The sequence below is a fragment of the Hemibagrus wyckioides genome, linkage group LG18 (assembly GCF_019097595.1).
Source record: "Hemibagrus wyckioides isolate EC202008001 linkage group LG18, SWU_Hwy_1.0, whole genome shotgun sequence".
NCBI lineage: Eukaryota > Metazoa > Chordata > Actinopteri > Siluriformes > Bagridae > Hemibagrus > Hemibagrus wyckioides.
The window spans coordinates 1,483,857-1,500,766 of NC_080727.1; the positions used below are offsets into that span (position 1 = coordinate 1,483,857).

General features: G+C 41.5%; 2 protein-coding genes and 1 non-coding gene across 5 annotated transcripts; all 3 read left to right on the forward strand.

Moving 5' to 3' along the window:
- On the forward strand, positions 1–72 carry trnaq-cug (transfer RNA glutamine (anticodon CUG)). Its single transcript has one exon. It is a non-coding gene; the product is annotated as a tRNA-Gln (tRNA).
- Positions 73–682: 610 nt separating this feature from the next.
- Positions 683–7,797, forward strand: aurka (aurora kinase A). The gene is made up of 9 exons (XM_058416049.1): positions 683–959; positions 1,629–1,697; positions 2,075–2,375; positions 2,452–2,494; positions 3,987–4,178; positions 4,368–4,506; positions 6,459–6,607; positions 6,735–6,909; positions 7,041–7,797. Exons 2-9 carry the CDS (start codon positions 1,632–1,634, stop codon positions 7,218–7,220), a joined length of 1,245 nt encoding a protein of 414 aa, XP_058272032.1. The 5' UTR covers positions 683–959; positions 1,629–1,631; the 3' UTR covers positions 7,221–7,797.
- A 1,548-nt stretch (positions 7,798–9,345) lies between these two features.
- On the forward strand, positions 9,346–15,853 carry dnajc21 (DnaJ heat shock protein family (Hsp40) member C21). 3 transcript variants are annotated; one of them, XM_058416047.1, is made up of 13 exons: positions 9,346–9,466; positions 9,609–9,735; positions 10,161–10,254; positions 10,797–10,920; positions 11,182–11,310; positions 11,625–11,929; positions 12,014–12,144; positions 12,985–13,072; positions 13,186–13,362; positions 13,600–13,648; positions 13,813–13,970; positions 14,629–14,713; positions 14,877–15,853. In XM_058416047.1, the coding sequence occupies exons 2-13, from the start codon at positions 9,639–9,641 to the stop codon at positions 15,033–15,035; spliced, it is 1,596 nt and encodes a 531-aa protein (XP_058272030.1). In that variant the 5' UTR covers positions 9,346–9,466; positions 9,609–9,638; the 3' UTR covers positions 15,036–15,853. The 3 variants fall into 3 exon arrangements, with proteins under 3 accessions (XP_058272030.1, XP_058272031.1, XP_058272029.1); XM_058416048.1 differs by having other exon boundaries at positions 9,372–9,466; positions 9,602–9,735; positions 14,880–15,853; XM_058416046.1 differs by having other exon boundaries at positions 9,373–9,466; positions 9,602–9,735.
- The last annotated feature ends 1,057 nt before the right edge of the window (positions 15,854–16,910 follow it).

Genomic DNA, 16,910 nt, shown 5'->3' on the forward strand with positions numbered 1-16,910 from the left:
GGTTCCATGGTGTAATGGTTAGCACTCTGGACTCTGAATCCAGCGATCCGAGTTCAAATCTCGGTGGGACCTAAACTTTATCGCCAGGTTGATCAGGGGGTTGGGGTTCGAGTCCCACTACTGTTAGTATTTTGAGCAAGACTCCAGACCCTTAATCCTTTCTGCTCTAGATCCACTGTATCACAGCTGGCGGAAATGCGGAGAAAATCATTCCACTGTGGTGTAATGTAATGTGTGGCAATGATAAGGTCTTGGCTATAATTAATCTGTTTATCTATTAAAGGTAAGGTTTGGTATTAGGTCATGTGTAGTATTTCTATAGAGCACTAAACAGGGCCATAGTCCTGTGTTAACAAAATAAATAAATAAATAAATAAACAAAAAATATTTTATATGTATATTATATATGTTAAAAGTATATACAACAATTACTTGACAATTAATTAAATGTATACATTACTTGTTATAACAACAACAAAAACAACAACAACAACAACAACAACAATAATAATAAACAATATTAAAAAATGTACTCTCAGCATTTCCCGACATCCCTTGCGGCTCCACCCGTCACGAAGAGAGAATCCTTCATAGCCAATAGGCGTCGGGGACGGTACTCGCGCTGACCAATCAGAGCCGTGCCAATGTTAAAGGACTTTAAAAGGGGGATATTTGAAACTAAACAACTCAGCCTGCCCTTCAGTCGCAGCTCGCTGTGTTCCGCTGTGTGTCTTCGGCTGTGTTAAACAATCCTTTTCACAGTAGATAGATTTTTTTTTAAACTCGTTGTATAGATATGTGTATATAAAACTACGTTATATATTGTTTCTGTAACTGGTTACTTTTTATATAGCGTTAGCGTAATTGCTAACTTGGCCAGCTAGCCGGTCAAGATAGCGAGAGAATTTTCAGCTCATCATCGGTCTCCTTCTGAACTGCTGAAGAAGATTTAAGACCTTGTAAGTGTTTTATATAATGGCAATTATTTTTAGACATGAACAACAGATTGTTTTTATTTAAGTTCGTGTTCAATTTTATTCGCTACTAATGACCGATAATTTACCGTGTGTAAAATCGCTCTGTGTTGAACATGAAGTCCACTATGTCGGTTGTTTAAACCATTCATTTCTGTTGTATCTAGTGTACCTATGTAGGGAGTGTACATTGATTTGGGATGCAGAAATATAACGCGCCGTTAACGTGTACTTTAAACGTGATTAGCTAGCTAGACAAGGCACTAGCAAGTCAACTGACCAGCTCATGGACAATTGTTGATGAATAAATTCAGCTTGGATGCCTAGAAGTTTATAACTTTTCTAACTATAAATGATGTTTATTTTGAATTATTTGTGATGAAGCACGTTATAGCACAGCATTCTGTTTTTCAGAAGTAGTTCTGGCTTCAAGGCAAATCACTCGTGTTCCTGCGCTGTGTTTCCATAGTAACGGCCCATTCAGAGGGTTGCTCTGTTTAAGAGCCACAGAGGTGAATTACTGACCTCAAACCTGACTTGGATGATGACCTCTCTCTGTGTGCCAATAATTAAAACAAAAAAAAAATTGAGGAATGCACTGGTCAGTTAGCTTGTTTTGATTTTAAACGTGTTCACACCTTCCTCTGTTTCTAGGATATGGATCCTGCTGTGAGGATCAGATCATCCAAGGACCTGATGTTCCAGAAATCAGACTGTGAAAAGGTAGGGGGGGGATACCTGATATAAAGCATTTATAAGCTTTGTGTTGTGGCTGTAAGGTCAGTGTGATTGTGACCCATGATGGATGATCAGTATCCATGCCTTTGCATTCAAGTGGTGTTTGTTAGTCCTCCATTGAGGTTTCTAAGGAACTGGAGTCAGTTACAAACATAATTTACCCAGCAGATCTGTTCATGACAGCTGATTAAACATGCTGCACTGCCATAGTGGCCTCTAGCTTGCACACACACACATCACAAGAAGTCGTCCGTGAGGCCTGGAATGCAGCACTAGTGTTGAATAGGAGTCCCTAGTGTCCACACTCCATCTGTTTATGGCAACATTTGTTCTTCCTGTTAATATTTTTCCTCTCCTGTCAGGTTTTAAGCACCGGGCCGAAGAGAGTTCCCGTGACTCAGAGCTGCTACAAACCCACACCGACTCCGAGCCACACGTCCGTGCTTGGCGTCTCTCAGGGGCCACAGCGTGTCCAGAGGCCTCGGAGTGAACAGAAAAGCCCATGCACCGGAGAGCAGAATATTAACCCTGCTCATACTCAACCCAAACCAACACAGACTCAACCCAAACCCCAAACACAACCAGCACAGAGTCAACCTAAACCTGCTCCCAGCGCCCCCGAGGGGGTTAAACCCACACAGTCCAAGCAGGACAATCCTAACCGTAAGCACTTTAACTTTATTTCCACTTACACCAGTATGTGTTTAAAATACCTTGACTCTGTGTGTTCTTTCTCCAGAAAAACCTGCCAATGGGATGACCGGGACATCCAACACTGAGAAGTAAGTCCTACATCCAGATAATACACACCAGGTCTCATCACACTGGATATAAACCCTATTATTTGTAAATCATTGGTATAAGGGATTATACAGGATAATTTTTATTCAGGAAAGTCCTGTATGTTTGTGGGAATGGATTTATCCTGAGTGTGCTCCTGAGCGTGTGTAAATTTACTCATCTAAACACTAACAAATGTAAAGACTGACCATCATAAACCAATCAGCCATAACATTCTGACCAGTGCCAGGTGAAGTGAATAAGACTGAGTATCTCCTCATCATGGCACCTGTTAGTGGGTGGGATATATTAGGCAGCAAGTCAACATTTTGTCCTCAAAGTTGATGTTAGAAGCAGGAAAAATGGACAAGTGTAAGGATTTGAGCTTTGAGTTTGACGAAGGGACAAATTGTGATGGCTAGACCACTGGATCAGAGCATCTCCAAAACTGCAGCTCTTGTGGGGTGTTCCCGGTCTGCAGTGGTCAGTATCTATCAAAAGTGCTCCAAGGAAGGAACAGTGGTGAACCGGTGACAGGGTCATGGGCGGTCAAGACTCATTGATGCACTTGGGGTGAGAAGACTGGCCTGTGTGATCCGATCCAACAGACGAGCTACTGTTGATCAAACTGCTGAAGAAGTTAATGCTGGTTCTGATAGAAAGGGGTCAGAATACACAGTGCAGGACGGGTCAGGGCTGTTTTGGCAGCAAAGGGGGACCAACACAATATTAGGTAGGTGGTCATAATGTTATGGCTGATCAGTGTAGAATCTATATGGATTTCAGCACTTTTTTTTTTTTAAATCTGGAATATACTGTCCACTTTAGTCCAGTTTCAATAGCTTTATGAAAGTTGAAGTATGAAGACAGCATTTAGCAGGCACCCTTATCCAGAGAGACTTGGAAATGGATTGAACAGCCTATTAAAAACCACATCCTTATGTTAGTTCACTAGGTCTGAGGGACTAAGAGCACCATCGAGAATCTGATGTCATGTCTGATCAAGTGGTTAAGGCTCTGGGTTGTTGATCGGAAGGTCAGGGTTCAAGCCACAGCACTGCCACAGTTGAGCCCTTGAGCAAGGCCCTTAATCCTCTCTGCTCCAGAGGGCACTGTATAATAGCTGCCCCTGTGCTCTGACCCCGATATCCTCAGCTGGGACACGTGAAGAAAAGAATTCCGCTCTGCTGTAATCTATGTGTGGCGATTAATAAAGGCTTCGATCTTGATCCACTTTATCCTGTCCTATAGGATGACAAAAAAATGGAACATGTGTTATCTAACTCCTCACTGAAGGTCAATAAATCTCATTAGCTGATCATTGAGGTCCTGAGCCACAAATACGAAGGATTTGCACTGTTTCTGCCGTCCTGCATCTGTGTTTCAAAAGTACTCTCAAATCCTAATGTGTCAAACCAAAAAAGGAGAAAGGTTCAAACTGTGTAAAGGTGTCAGTTGAGTTCTGTGGTTTGATGGCTTCTCTCTGTGCTTCAGGAAGCCGTGGAGTCTGGAGAACTTCGACATCGGCAGGGCTCTTGGGAAGGGCAAGTTTGGAAGTGTGTACCTGGCCAGGGAAAGACAGACCAAGTTCATCCTGGCCCTGAAGGTGCTTTTTAAGAAGCAGCTGGAGAAAGCGGGTGTGGAGCACCAGCTGAGGAGAGAGGTGGAGATCCAGTCACATCTCAGGTGTGTGAAGGGGAAGTGATCACAGTGCAGACTGAGCAACTGAACTGAACTGTCTCTCTGTCTCTTGCTCTCACTGTCTGCCTCTCTGTCTGTATCTCTGTCTGTCTCTCTCACGCTGTCTCACTCACTGTCACTCTCTGTGTGTGTCTCTCTCTCTCTCTCGCTCTCTCTCTCCACGTCACCTCGCAGGCATCCCAACATCCTGCGTCTGTACGGCTACTTCCACGACTCTGCCCGTGTTTATCTCATCCTGGAGTTTGCCCCTAAAGGCGAGCTGTACGGAGAACTGCAGCGCTGCAAGACGTTTGATGAGAAGCGCAGCACCACGGTGAGAACACACTTCCTGTTCAGTCTGTGAAAGACTCGAAGGTGCAGAAATGCAGAAAATCCTACAGTATCACAAAACAGATATACAACTGATATTTCAGAAAGGGCACATCCAAGTGGGTGGGGCTTCCAGTTTTATTATTTGTGAAGATTGCATTCCGAAATAAACCCCAGGTTTAAATAAATGCTCTAGACAGGTGACTTCCTGCCTGAGTTCAAAGTCTGTGCTTAATATGTGGTATGAGGAAGCACTGAAGTTTATTCTTTTCTCATCATCCTGGAGTGTGCTTTATTCCTCTTGTATCCTAGCCGTTTCCCAGCAGTTACAACTTCACTTAAGTGAAACAATGCCACACTCTCGGAATACTCTTACTTAACATCGGAGAAACAAATTCCTCTTCTCCCCATTTTCTAGCATCTCTCAACAGACGATCTCTCGCCAGATTCGCGCTCTATCTAATTTGATGAGACAAAAATGTGGTTTGTCGTGTTCCTGATTAGCCTGACAGATTAATTACAGTAAAAGTTACACTTTTACCTCTGACTCTCCCCAAGCACCGACACCTGAGACTCCTTCCACAGAGAGGTGCAGAAATCCAAGAGAAATGTATTTATTTATGTATTCTTAATCTATTCATGTGCCTCAAGTCCTGTTACTATAGCAACAATTAGGCGTCAGGCCCTGCACTTTGTCCCAAACCCGTGCTGCCAATCAGAATCCCGAATTCAGCCGTGCCATGACAACAACGTGCTAATTACCAGGATTAGCTAAAAAATAAAAAGGCTTTATTGACCACACAGATATTGTTGTACACAAAGTATGTGGTGTTTTGTGTTTAATTACAGCCGGAGCGTTAATACCTGCAGGTCGCAGGACGGGTTTTTACAAAGAACTAAATTAAAATCTACAGTGAAATGAATGCTGCTGCTGTAATATAATGTTCCCTTCCGTCGCATAGTTTAGTGAAAGCATGTCATTTAAGAGCATTCACTCAAATGCACAGCATTTGTGGGCGTCGGCTAGTGAATAGCGAGCTGTTTTTCATTTCAGTCTGGTCTGATAAACACGAAGCGGACGTGCAGGTTTTTATATAACGAGCTGCGGTGTGGTGTGATATACTGTCACTGCCTGATGAGCACACTGTAATGGATGATGCATTTATTTATTAATTATTTATAATATTTACAGGTGAACAAGCGTCTCTTTTTTTTTTATTTATTTATTTATTTTTTTTATTTATTCCCCCCCCCCCCCCCCACCCCCAACCATGTTCTGGTGTTGCTTCATCCTCCAGCTGCACTATAATTACTGGAAATTTTTATATATATATATATATATATATATATGTGTGAGAGAGGGAGAGATAGGATTCACGCTTCCAAGACACTGACCAGTACACCGTCCACACACAGGAGGATATTTTAGAAAGCTTTGTTTTGCAGTTTTGTTACATTTCATCCACGTGGATCGGCGCTGCGATCGATCCTCACAGGATCAGACCTGGAGAACTCTCCATGTTCCAGCGTAACCTTCAACCTCATCATCACTCCACGTGTGAATCCACGTGTTTCTCGTTTTTCACCTTGGAATATTTGGCCAGATTCTGACCGAGATAAAGTAAATGGCTGAAGAACGATTGAGCGAGTGTTGAGTTTTTCTCTTCTCTGCTGTAATGTTTGTCTTTACTCTACTGTGAGAATTTTTTTATCTGTATTTTCATTACATACATTACATTAAATACATCCAGATTTCTGTAAAGCTGCTTTATGAACTCTTTGAAAAAAGCTTCTTCTGGCTTATCAGTTGTTTACTTTAGCCTCTTTAGCTGCACTCTGAGCTGCAGGAGGGGCAAAACAATATAACGTGCTTCACCGGCCTTTTATTTAAGCTGTTAATGTCGGTATTGTACTGTGAGGAACCGGCTGATGCTGTGGTTGTGTGCGTGTTTGCAGTATATAATGGAGCTGGCTGATGCGCTCTACTACTGCCATTCAAAGAAAGTGATCCACAGAGACATTAAACCTGAGAACCTGTTACTGGGAGCAAACGGGGAGCTGAAGATCGCGGACTTCGGGTGGTCAGTCCACACTCCGTCCTCGAGGTATGATTTTATTTATCCCTGTTGAACTGTAACCTTCATCCCAAGTCAAACCCTTTCCCATTTTAAAGCATTCGTGTTATATAGATGAGACGCTTCTGATCGATTTCTTTTGTCCTTTGATGGACAGGAGGTCTACGCTCTGCGGCACGCTCGACTATCTGCCTCCAGAGATGATTGAGGGCAAAACACATGACGAGAAAGTGGACCTCTGGAGTCTGGGGGTCCTCTGTTACGAGTTCCTGGTGGGGAATCCTCCTTTCGAAACGAAGAGCCACGAGGAAACGTACCGCAAAATCTCCAGGGTAAGTGTGAAGAGATATTAGTGCTCTTCATCACACTGCTCTAGGGTATATACATAAGGAATCTGTTAAATATTCCTTATGTAACTCTACAACCCCCGGGGCACAGCTTGACTGTTTCCACTGTGTTGCAGGTGGAGTTCACGTATCCATCCCACGTGAGCGAGGGCGCTAGAGATCTGATCAACAGGCTTCTGAAACACAACCCCATGCACCGACTTCCCATCCAAGGAGTCCTGACTCATCCCTGGGTCGTGGAAAACTCCACCAAAAAGCCGACTACTTTCAAGCGAGACGCTAAAGAGTCTCAGTGAGCGCTCCGTGTCACTCGAGCTCACGCTATGGGTTAGAGATGCTGAGAAAAGGCAGTGATTCCTGAGCCTGGCTGCCATTTCCTCTTTGTGTGCATGTCACATTTCCCCCTTTTGTCTTTTACCTCCTTCCTTCCTGTAAATATTTAACTGTTCAGAATTATGGAAATGTGTTCCTGTTATTACTTGAAATAATAAAGCTGTTTTTAAGTGTTGAAAGTGTTGCCTGCTATAAGGGAGGTTTTCACAAAGCTTTTCTAAGGACAGTGATTTATTTCAGTGTTTTGAGGCCCACAGGAACGAAGTGTGTGATTATGATGAACTTGTTGCCAGTTTGTAGCCCTTCAGAAACATTAAATGTTCATGCGATCTTCAGAAAAGTGCAATATGTGAATGTGATCTGCTTCTGATTGGGTAACGTGCTTTTACTGGGGGGATTTGTGGGTTTCTGTGTTGAGATTTTGTATTATGAAACATTTCACACCACCACTATTTAAAAAGCAACACTGAAATGACCTTATGCTTTTACCTTTCTTTTTTTTTTTTTCAGTTGCAAAATAAATATGATGTTAAATATTCACCTCCTGCCCCAAGTCCATTTTACTCATCAGTGTGTTTGTGTGATAGATACATACATACATACATACATACAACTTTGTCATTGCAGAGTACAGGTACATAGCAAAGAAATGCTGTTTAGCATCTACCAGAAGTGCGAATAGTAGAAATTGTGCAAATGAACAAGTGCAGATAAATATGTAAATATCTACATGGATAAATAAGGCTATGTCAGAGTGTGTATAGAGAGGTATATGCAGGTAGTATCTACAGCAGATAAAGTGACTGGTGTAATTATAATTGGGCTAAATATGTGTGCATTATGTACAGTGTATATACAACAATAACAGAATATACAGATAGTATTTAGTATGTATAAATAAAGTGTGTATATAAATAGATAGACAGATAGATAAAAAAAAACTAGGTGTAATCTATGAAATGGACAATATGTGCATTAATTATATTACACAGTGAGAGAATATATTATACCAGTATGTACAACAGAATGTATAACAGTGAACATGTTATATTAACAGAACTGTAAAGTGGTGAAGTGTAGTGAGATATGAGTGTCCCAGTGGTGTAGAGGTCAGTAGATTTATGGATGAAGGAAAAAAAATGGCCCTAAACCTGCTGGTTCTGGTGAGGATGGACCTGTATCTCCTCCTGGATGGAAGGAGGTTGAACATTTGTGATTCGGGTGGGAGGAGTCTGTGATGATTTTGTGTGATCTACTGTGGTGAATGCAGTATTTCATCCTTGTCTGAGGCGGGATTCGAAACGAGCCTCTCCTGATGTCAGGGGGATTTGAATTTTTGGTGTAATTTGTGTAAAAAAAAGCACTTTTTTGAGAAACAAAAATCACACGCGGCACTCTGTCTCTCCTTTTCTCTCATTCGTTCTTTCGTTTCTTCTCTTTTCTTTCTCCTCTTTCCCATGGGCCCATAACCCAGAGGTCGATGGTTCGAAACCATCCTCTGCTAAGCGTGTTCATAATTTTTTTTTTACTCTTTTTATATGTAATAAATACATGAAAAGTGTATGGATGTCGACGAATCGGTTATTTCATCTTACAAAAGTATTTAAAGTGTGTGAAAATTGCTGCGTTCACCGTTCAGAGCATTTTAGTGTACAGTTCAGGTCACTTCAGTTCCATGTTGAATTGAGTTTTGCAGAGATAAATGCTGGAGCTGTAGTTTTTTGTTGTTGTTTTTTTAAACACAGTCAAATATAATATTAATAATTATAATATTAATAATTAATAATAAGTTATATAATTTATATAATAATATTTTTATTGATGCCGTATGGAAGATAAAACTTGAGCTTACTTTGTTAAAAACAGTTAATTATGAGCTTACAATGATACTTAATGATACTTAAGAGCTTACAATGTTAAAAACAGCTAATTATGTCATGCTTTATCCTTTAGAAAGCTTTAGAAATAGAAAAAGAATAGAGTAGAATAGAATGAAAGTTGAAAAATATAATTCGGTTCATTTCGGTTCTGTTTTAATTTACGAACAGCGAATCAGCGAACAGCTTTGGCTGTGACGCCGTGACCGCGCTTGCGTGATGGCGTCATCACCAGGCGACACCGGTTAGCACATTGCAGATGGACCGCGGTTAGATGATCGGCGATTGTAAACTTATCGGTTCATGTAAAGTGTTTATCCGTTCATGTAAAGGTAATAAACATCAAGATCTACCAACACCTTCATATTTACTGTTGAATATCTATCACCTGCCGTTTTGTTTATGATAAAAAGCCAACATTAAGCGTGTTAGTCTAACGGACTGGCTGTTTTTATTTCTCTCTACATATTTCAGAGATAGAAATCTTTCATCTCCACTTCCGGAATGAAGTGCCATTACGAGGTGCTGGGTGTGAAAAGGGACGCAGGAGATGATGAGCTGAAGAAGGCCTATCGAAAACTAGCTCTCAAATGGCACCCAGGTGAGTCCAAGTGCTCCTGTGTGTCCTCGTACCTATTAATATGGCCATTACTGCTCCTGCTGTAACTTGGATTAGAACAGGGAAGAGTTCTTGTGCTGTATCGTGGATACTCCAGAACATTAGATGTAACTACAAATGGATAAAAAATCAGGGCAAATGTCATGTTGTTTCTCCATCACCCCAGTCACTCAGTGTTTTTACTATATCAACACACACACACACACACACACGAAAACTTTTGAACTGGGGTCATTGTATTTATTGATTTTAATACACGTTTCTGTCGCTTGGTAAAATAAAGCACCGTTAGTGAAACCCAGACACACAGAGATCCCTTTTCATTTATTTTGTTCTGGGGTGTACAAACTTTTGCTTGTTTTGTCTGAGGCTTCTGTGAGAGAAATGAAAGGAGTTTCTGATTTCAGATAAGAACCTGGAGAACTCTGAGGAGGCGGCGGAGCAGTTCAAACTGATCCAGGCGGCGTACGACGTTCTGAGTGACCCGCAGGAAAGAGCCTGGTGAGCGCCGCTTTAAATCCTCACACACTTTGAGGTTATAAACACGTCCTGGTGCACTCCAGCAGCGAGGAACAGCACAGGAGGGAGAGCTGCTAGAGCTGGAAATGGAACACGGACACTAGACTTGGTGCTGGCCTTTTCAGGAGTCTGACACACAAAGCATAAACAAATAAAGTGGAAATCTCTTTCAGTTTTCATCTTATTTCCAAATGACACTTTTCTAGTTTTGGTATAATTTCACAGATAATATCAATCATACAGACCCATAATGCATTAGTGCTCCTTTAACATGTAATAAACCTTAAAGCTCTTGATGCAAACTGTAACCTAGTTTTAACAGAAAATCCCACAGTGCACCTTCAATACAAACCCCAAATCCCGGAGTGCTCTTTCAACACAAACTCATTTCTCATGTAAACACTTTGCTGATGAACAGCTGGACGTGAAAGCAGTGTGTAGAGGATTATTATAAGTCCAGATGTTCATTTCTTTCCGATCAGACCTCGGCATCATGCTCGGCTTTTTCCTCTTTCTGTCTAAAGGTACGATAACCACCGGGAGGCTCTGTTGAAGGGCGGGGTCAGCGGAGACTACCAGGATGATAGCATCGATCTCCTGCAGTACTTCACGGTCACCTGTTACTCGGGTTACGGAGATGATGAGCAGGTGAGTGAGCCAGTCAGAGGGAAGAAGAGATGATGAGGGGGAAAAAAGACGTTAAAAACCGCTACAGTACCACAGACAGCCACTAGGGGTCAGAAAAAAAAAATAGTAAATTGTTTAATAATATCGTAATAAATCAATAGAGAAGTAGCATGATACACAAGAACAGATTTATGCATATAAAATAATTTATGTCCATATTCTCATCATTGAGTCTCATTTAGCCAGTAAAACCTGTTCCTGGTTTCTCCTTGTCCCCTGCAGGGCTTCTACACGGTGTACAGGAACCTGTTCGAGTCCATCGCCAAGGAGGAGCTGGAGCACAGTAAAGAGGAGGAGGACGAGTGTGAGGATCTTCCCACGTTCGGAGACTCTCAGAGTGACTACGATACGGTAACCGACTGCACAAGAGAGACACGCAGCTACTGCGAGTTTTATAGAGCGATAGATTTTGATTTAAATTGGTCTAAAGGGAACATTTTTAATGCACCTTCAATGGCATTCATAAACAACTTTAATGTGATACTTATAAAAAAACCTTTAATGCGGGACAAACCCAAAATCACTTACTGCATCTTTAAAGTAAAGAAACAGCTCTTGTTGTATGTACAGTTGGTCAAAATGGCGCCAGATTCATAAGAAAACCATTTGATTTGATTAGATAATGTAATAAAGCTCAAAAACACGGCTGTGTGTGATGGCTGCAGGTGGTGCACTTGTTCTACGGCTGCTGGCAGAGTTTCTGCACACGGAAAAACTTCGCCTGGAAGGAGGAGTACGACACTCGACAGGCCTCGAACCGCTGGGAGAAGAGAGCCATGGAGAAAGAGAACAAAAAGACGCGTGACAAGGCGAGGAAGGAACGCAGCGAGCTCGTGCGCCAGCTAGTGGCCTTCGTGCGGAAACGCGACAAACGAGTGCAGGCTCACAGGAAACTGGTGGAGGAGCAGAATGCAGAAAAAGCCAAGAAGGTGGAGGAGCTGAGGAGGAAGCAGAAACTGGAGCAGGCTAAGTGAGTGTCGCCTAAAACAGAGCGCTCTCAGTCCTCTCTCAGCTCATGTAGTGACCTCTATCTGTTTATCTCGCCGTCTCTCAGGCTGGCCGAGGAGTATAAGGAGCAGAACTGGTCAGGGATGGCTGGACTGGAGCAGGAGCTGCAGCAAATGGAGCTTCAGTACGGACGAGAGTTCGGAGACACGGAGGAGGAGCTTGAGGAGGCGGAGACGGGTACGGATGTTACGCGTCAACATTTAAAACCAAATGTCTGTAGTTTACTCTGTAATGGGTTAATAACATCTAAACTAAAAATAAACACTAAACACCTTTAATATTTAACTCAAAATCACATAGTTAATATGGTTTTAAACTAAAATCCCACAGAGTACCTTTAATAACACATATAACCTGTAATAAATCACACCTCACCTTTAATAACACATATAACCTGTAATAAATCACACCTCACCTTTAATAACACATATAACCTGTAATAAATCACACCTCACCTTTAATAACACATATAACCTGTAATAAATCACACCTCACCTTTAATAACACATATAACCTGTAATAAATCACACCTCACCTTTAATAACACATATAACCTGTAATAAATCACACCTCACCTTTAATAACACATATAACCTGTAATAAATCACACCTCACCTTTAATAACACATATAACCTGTAATAAATCACACCTCACCTTTAATAACACATATAACCTGTAATAAATCACACCTCACCTTTAATAACACATATAACCTGTAATAAATCACACCTCACCTTTAATAACACATATAACCTGTAATAAATCACACCTCACCTTTAATAACACATATAACCTGTAATAAATCACACCTCACCTTTAATAACACATATAACCTGTAATAAATCACACCTCACCTTTAATGATACGACCCATAAAATCCTTTAGTGCACCTTTAATCCTGTATAGAAGTTCCATACTGCAGCTTTAATGTAATATACATCTACCTGTTGAAACTTTCTGAAGGTGAGTGTGATTTTTTTTTGGTGAATTTCTGTTCCTTTCTGTCTCTGTACCAGACGCTGTGGATGGTTCTGATGAGTTGGATGACCTTTATGATGATCTTTACTGTCCTGCCTGTGACAAGTCCTTCAAAACGGACAAAGCGTTAGTACCTACACACACACACACACACACACACACACAGAAATGCAGCAGAAAATCTTGTTCCAGCTCTTAGTTTCCTTTTTCATGTGGAAACTGTTTTTCTCCTGAGTCAGGATGAAGAACCACGAGAAGTCCAAAAAGCACAGAGAGATGGTGGCTCTGCTGCGGCAGCAACTTCAGGAGGAGGAAGAGGCACTTAGTCTGAACTCACCAGAGAGAAACGGGGAAGAAAACAAGGATGAAGAAGAGGAAGATGAAGATGAAGAGAGGGAGGATGCATCCAGACAGAAGTGCGTCACAGATCTGTGTCCAGTTTCCTGCTGAATTATCTGTGCTGGGTCTCACTTTGCTGGACTTCAATGTTTCTCAGATTCTATTCTCAGATTCTCACAAAAAGTCACATAGTGCCCCTTTAATATGATTTAAAATTAAAATCATGTCCAGCACTCTTCTAAACCACTTCCACTTACGACTTTAGATTTCTTAATGTTTGTCTAAATAAAATTAACACAAACACCTGATTTCAGGTTGTCAAAGAAACAGAAGAAGAAGAAGCGACAGCAGAAGAACATGAACGTAAGTGTGTTCCTCCGTTTCAGCGTCTGAGTGAGAAACTTTTACTACAGATTTCACAAATAAAAATCAGAAACTGAAACCTCAGATTTTCATTGTAATGGCTGTGGATTAATGTAGAAACGAGAAAGGTTTAAACTTGAACACTCTGATTTCTATCACAACAGAACTTTCCAGAAGAGCCAGCAGCTGAGAGTCCAGCTCCAGACTCCACGGCTGACATCATCAGTCCTCCGAACCAATCAGGAGATAATGAGGATGATGCGGTTGGAGAGGAGGAGGCTGCAGAGGAAGTGAAGAAAGACGAACCCGAACCCATTAAAAGGTGAGTGAGGCTGAATGAACGGTTTAAAATGTTTTGGATCAGGAGTTTGTTTTGTTTTGTCGTTCAGAATCCTGCAGAACAACATGTCCTTTCGCTGCAGCTTGTGTCTCGTGACTCGGTTTAAACAAAAAACACTGCAACCCAAAACACAGAATCGAATCACATCCTACAAGTGAGTCGATTAGAGTCGAATCCCTTCCTACAAATGAGTCGATTCAGAATCAAATCACTTCCTGCAAATGAGTTGATTCACAATTGAATCACTTCCTACAAGTGAGTCGATTCAGAGTCGAATCACTTCCTGCAACTTAGTCAATTCAGAGTCGAGTCGAATCACTTCCTACAAATGAGTCGATTCAGAGTCGAATCACTTCCTACAAATTAGTCGATTCAGAGTCGAGTCAAATCACTTCTTACAAATGAGTCGAGTCAGAGTCAAATCACTTCCTACAAATGAGTCGATTCAGAGTCAAATCACTTTCTAACTGGAGTTATCTAAAGTGGACCGAGCCCCTGACCGCCTCAGGTACTCTCGGACCCGAGCGTGTTCTCATCTGTGTGAAGAGCCGCACCGAGGAGCAGAACATACAGTGGTTCTGTTCATGTGTTCAATAAATGCTGCAGATTTAAACTCTCTAACTTTCTTGTTTTTCTCCAGTTCTGGAAAGACAAAAGGTAAAAAAGCTGGAAAAGACTCCAAAAAGAACAACAAAGCCCATGGAGGAGGAGACACCAACCAAGAGGTGTGTGTGTGTGTGTGTGTGTGTGTGTGGGCATGCTGTAGTACTATTTATACAGTAAAATCTGACATTTCTCTGACAACTCTCTCTTGGTCTTTGTCACTCTTTCTTCTTCTTCTCTCTCCCCCCCCCCCACCCCACCCCCCTATCTCTGCCCCCCCCTTAGCAGAAGGAGGGGAATCTGCGCTGTGTGGTCTGTCATTTTGAGTTCAGCACCAGGAACAAGCTGTTTGATCACCTGAAGGTGACGGGACATGCCACAGCTCTGCCGCCCAACGCTTCTATGAACACCAAGAGCAAGAAGGAGAAGAGGAAGAATAGATGACCTGAGCATCATCATCATCATCATCATCATCATTAAAACTACTATCACTAAGACTGAAGCAGCTTCACAGTAGAAAGGGAGAATCCATTTGTTAGTGAATGTGTGTGTGTGTGTATGTGTGTACATTTGTGTGTGTGTGTGTGCGTGCTCGTGTGTGTATGTATGTGTGTGTGTGTGCGTGCTCGTGTGTGTATGTATGTGTGTACATTTTTGTGTGTGTGTGTGTGCGCGCGTGCATGCTCATCCTACAAGCTGTTATTCAGGACTTGCCTAATTAATGCAGATGATAAACACCACACAGTTAAAGTGGAGCATGAACTTCACACATTTGCTCTCTGTGAGAGAAAGGAGAAATTAAAAAGGAGGGAAAAATCAAAAGTTTTTCCTGCTGTTCATAAATTCATGACTATAAAATGTGATTGCGAATGAATCCATTAAAGCCTGCGCTAAAAAAAGAAAGAGCGTCGCCTGGAAACGATGACGTCGCCATGGTAACCACGTGAAAATCTGTTGTTTATCCTAAAGCTCAGTGTCTAACCGGCTCTGTGTTTCAGGTCGAGACGATGATCTGATTTCTCTCACGCGCATGAAAAGTGTCCTTAGGTCAAAAATATCCGGACGGTTTGTTTCTTTCACTGACCACCATCTAAAGTGTCCTAAATAAGCATTAGCTAAGCGGTAATGAGCGATAATTATTTAATTGAACAGATCTTGTGAATCTCACGAATTCAGAAAGATGCTCCTTCAGTTGTTCTGAATGCAGACGCACAGTTGGTTCTTACACTCAGTCTAATAAAATCTGGAGTTATTTACTGAAACAGTTGGTGTTTTGTGTTGAGGTGAACAAATTTATTTAGAATTCTTTCTTTTTTTTTCTTTTTCTTGTTATTTATAAAGATATCCTCCAAATGGTCAATCAGAACTCTGAGTTTTATTCACAATATTATCCATTTTACTCTGGTTATAAGATGTTTATTACTGTATTATAAACTAGTTTGTGTTATAAAGTGATTATAAACACTCTTGAACCTCTTAAAGCATTACACACACACACACACACACACACACTGCTGAGGATGAATTTACTTGGCTGCAGTAAGCTGATACACCTGCTACTGTACACACACACACAGATGTGGAGCTTTGTGAGTTAATACGTATTTATAAATTAACACATGCATTAGGCTTCAATGTTTTATAGGAGAATAAACAACACACACACACACACACACTGTGAAGCCCCACGTGTTTGCTATTAAAACAGACAGCAGTGTTTCTGTAATGCAACAGTGGTAGGTGTGTGTGTGTTTGAGGCCTTGTGTTTATTTTACACCCAAATATAAAAGAGTCACCATCATGTGAGTGAGCAAAACATACACACAGATTGGGTGGGCTTACAAAGCAGGTGTGTGTGTGTTTCTTATTCCTTTACAAGCTCTGATAAGGCAGTAGAAATGTGATGAGGAAGACGTTTATCAGGAGCAGTTATCACTTGCTCAGACCCTGTGATCTGTACTCGGGTTCTAATGAGGTAGATGCTGTGTGTGTGTGTGTGTGTAGAATAACAGCTATGCTTTGCATGTGAAAAGGGCAAAAGATCTATTGACCTACAACCTTTACACCTGTTCCTGTTTAACACTGTGTGTGTGTGTGTGTGTGTGTGTGTGTGTGTATTTAGAGTGCTATTCTGCGACTTCACCCAGCAACTGTTCTATTCAAACCCAAACACACACACACACGAACAATTGAATGAGTGTGTGTTGTGCTAACAAGCTCACCTGTCTTCATATCAAACAAAGTGTCCTACAGATAAATTACAGCACATTAAAAATAACAACACATACACACACACACACACACACACACACACACTGA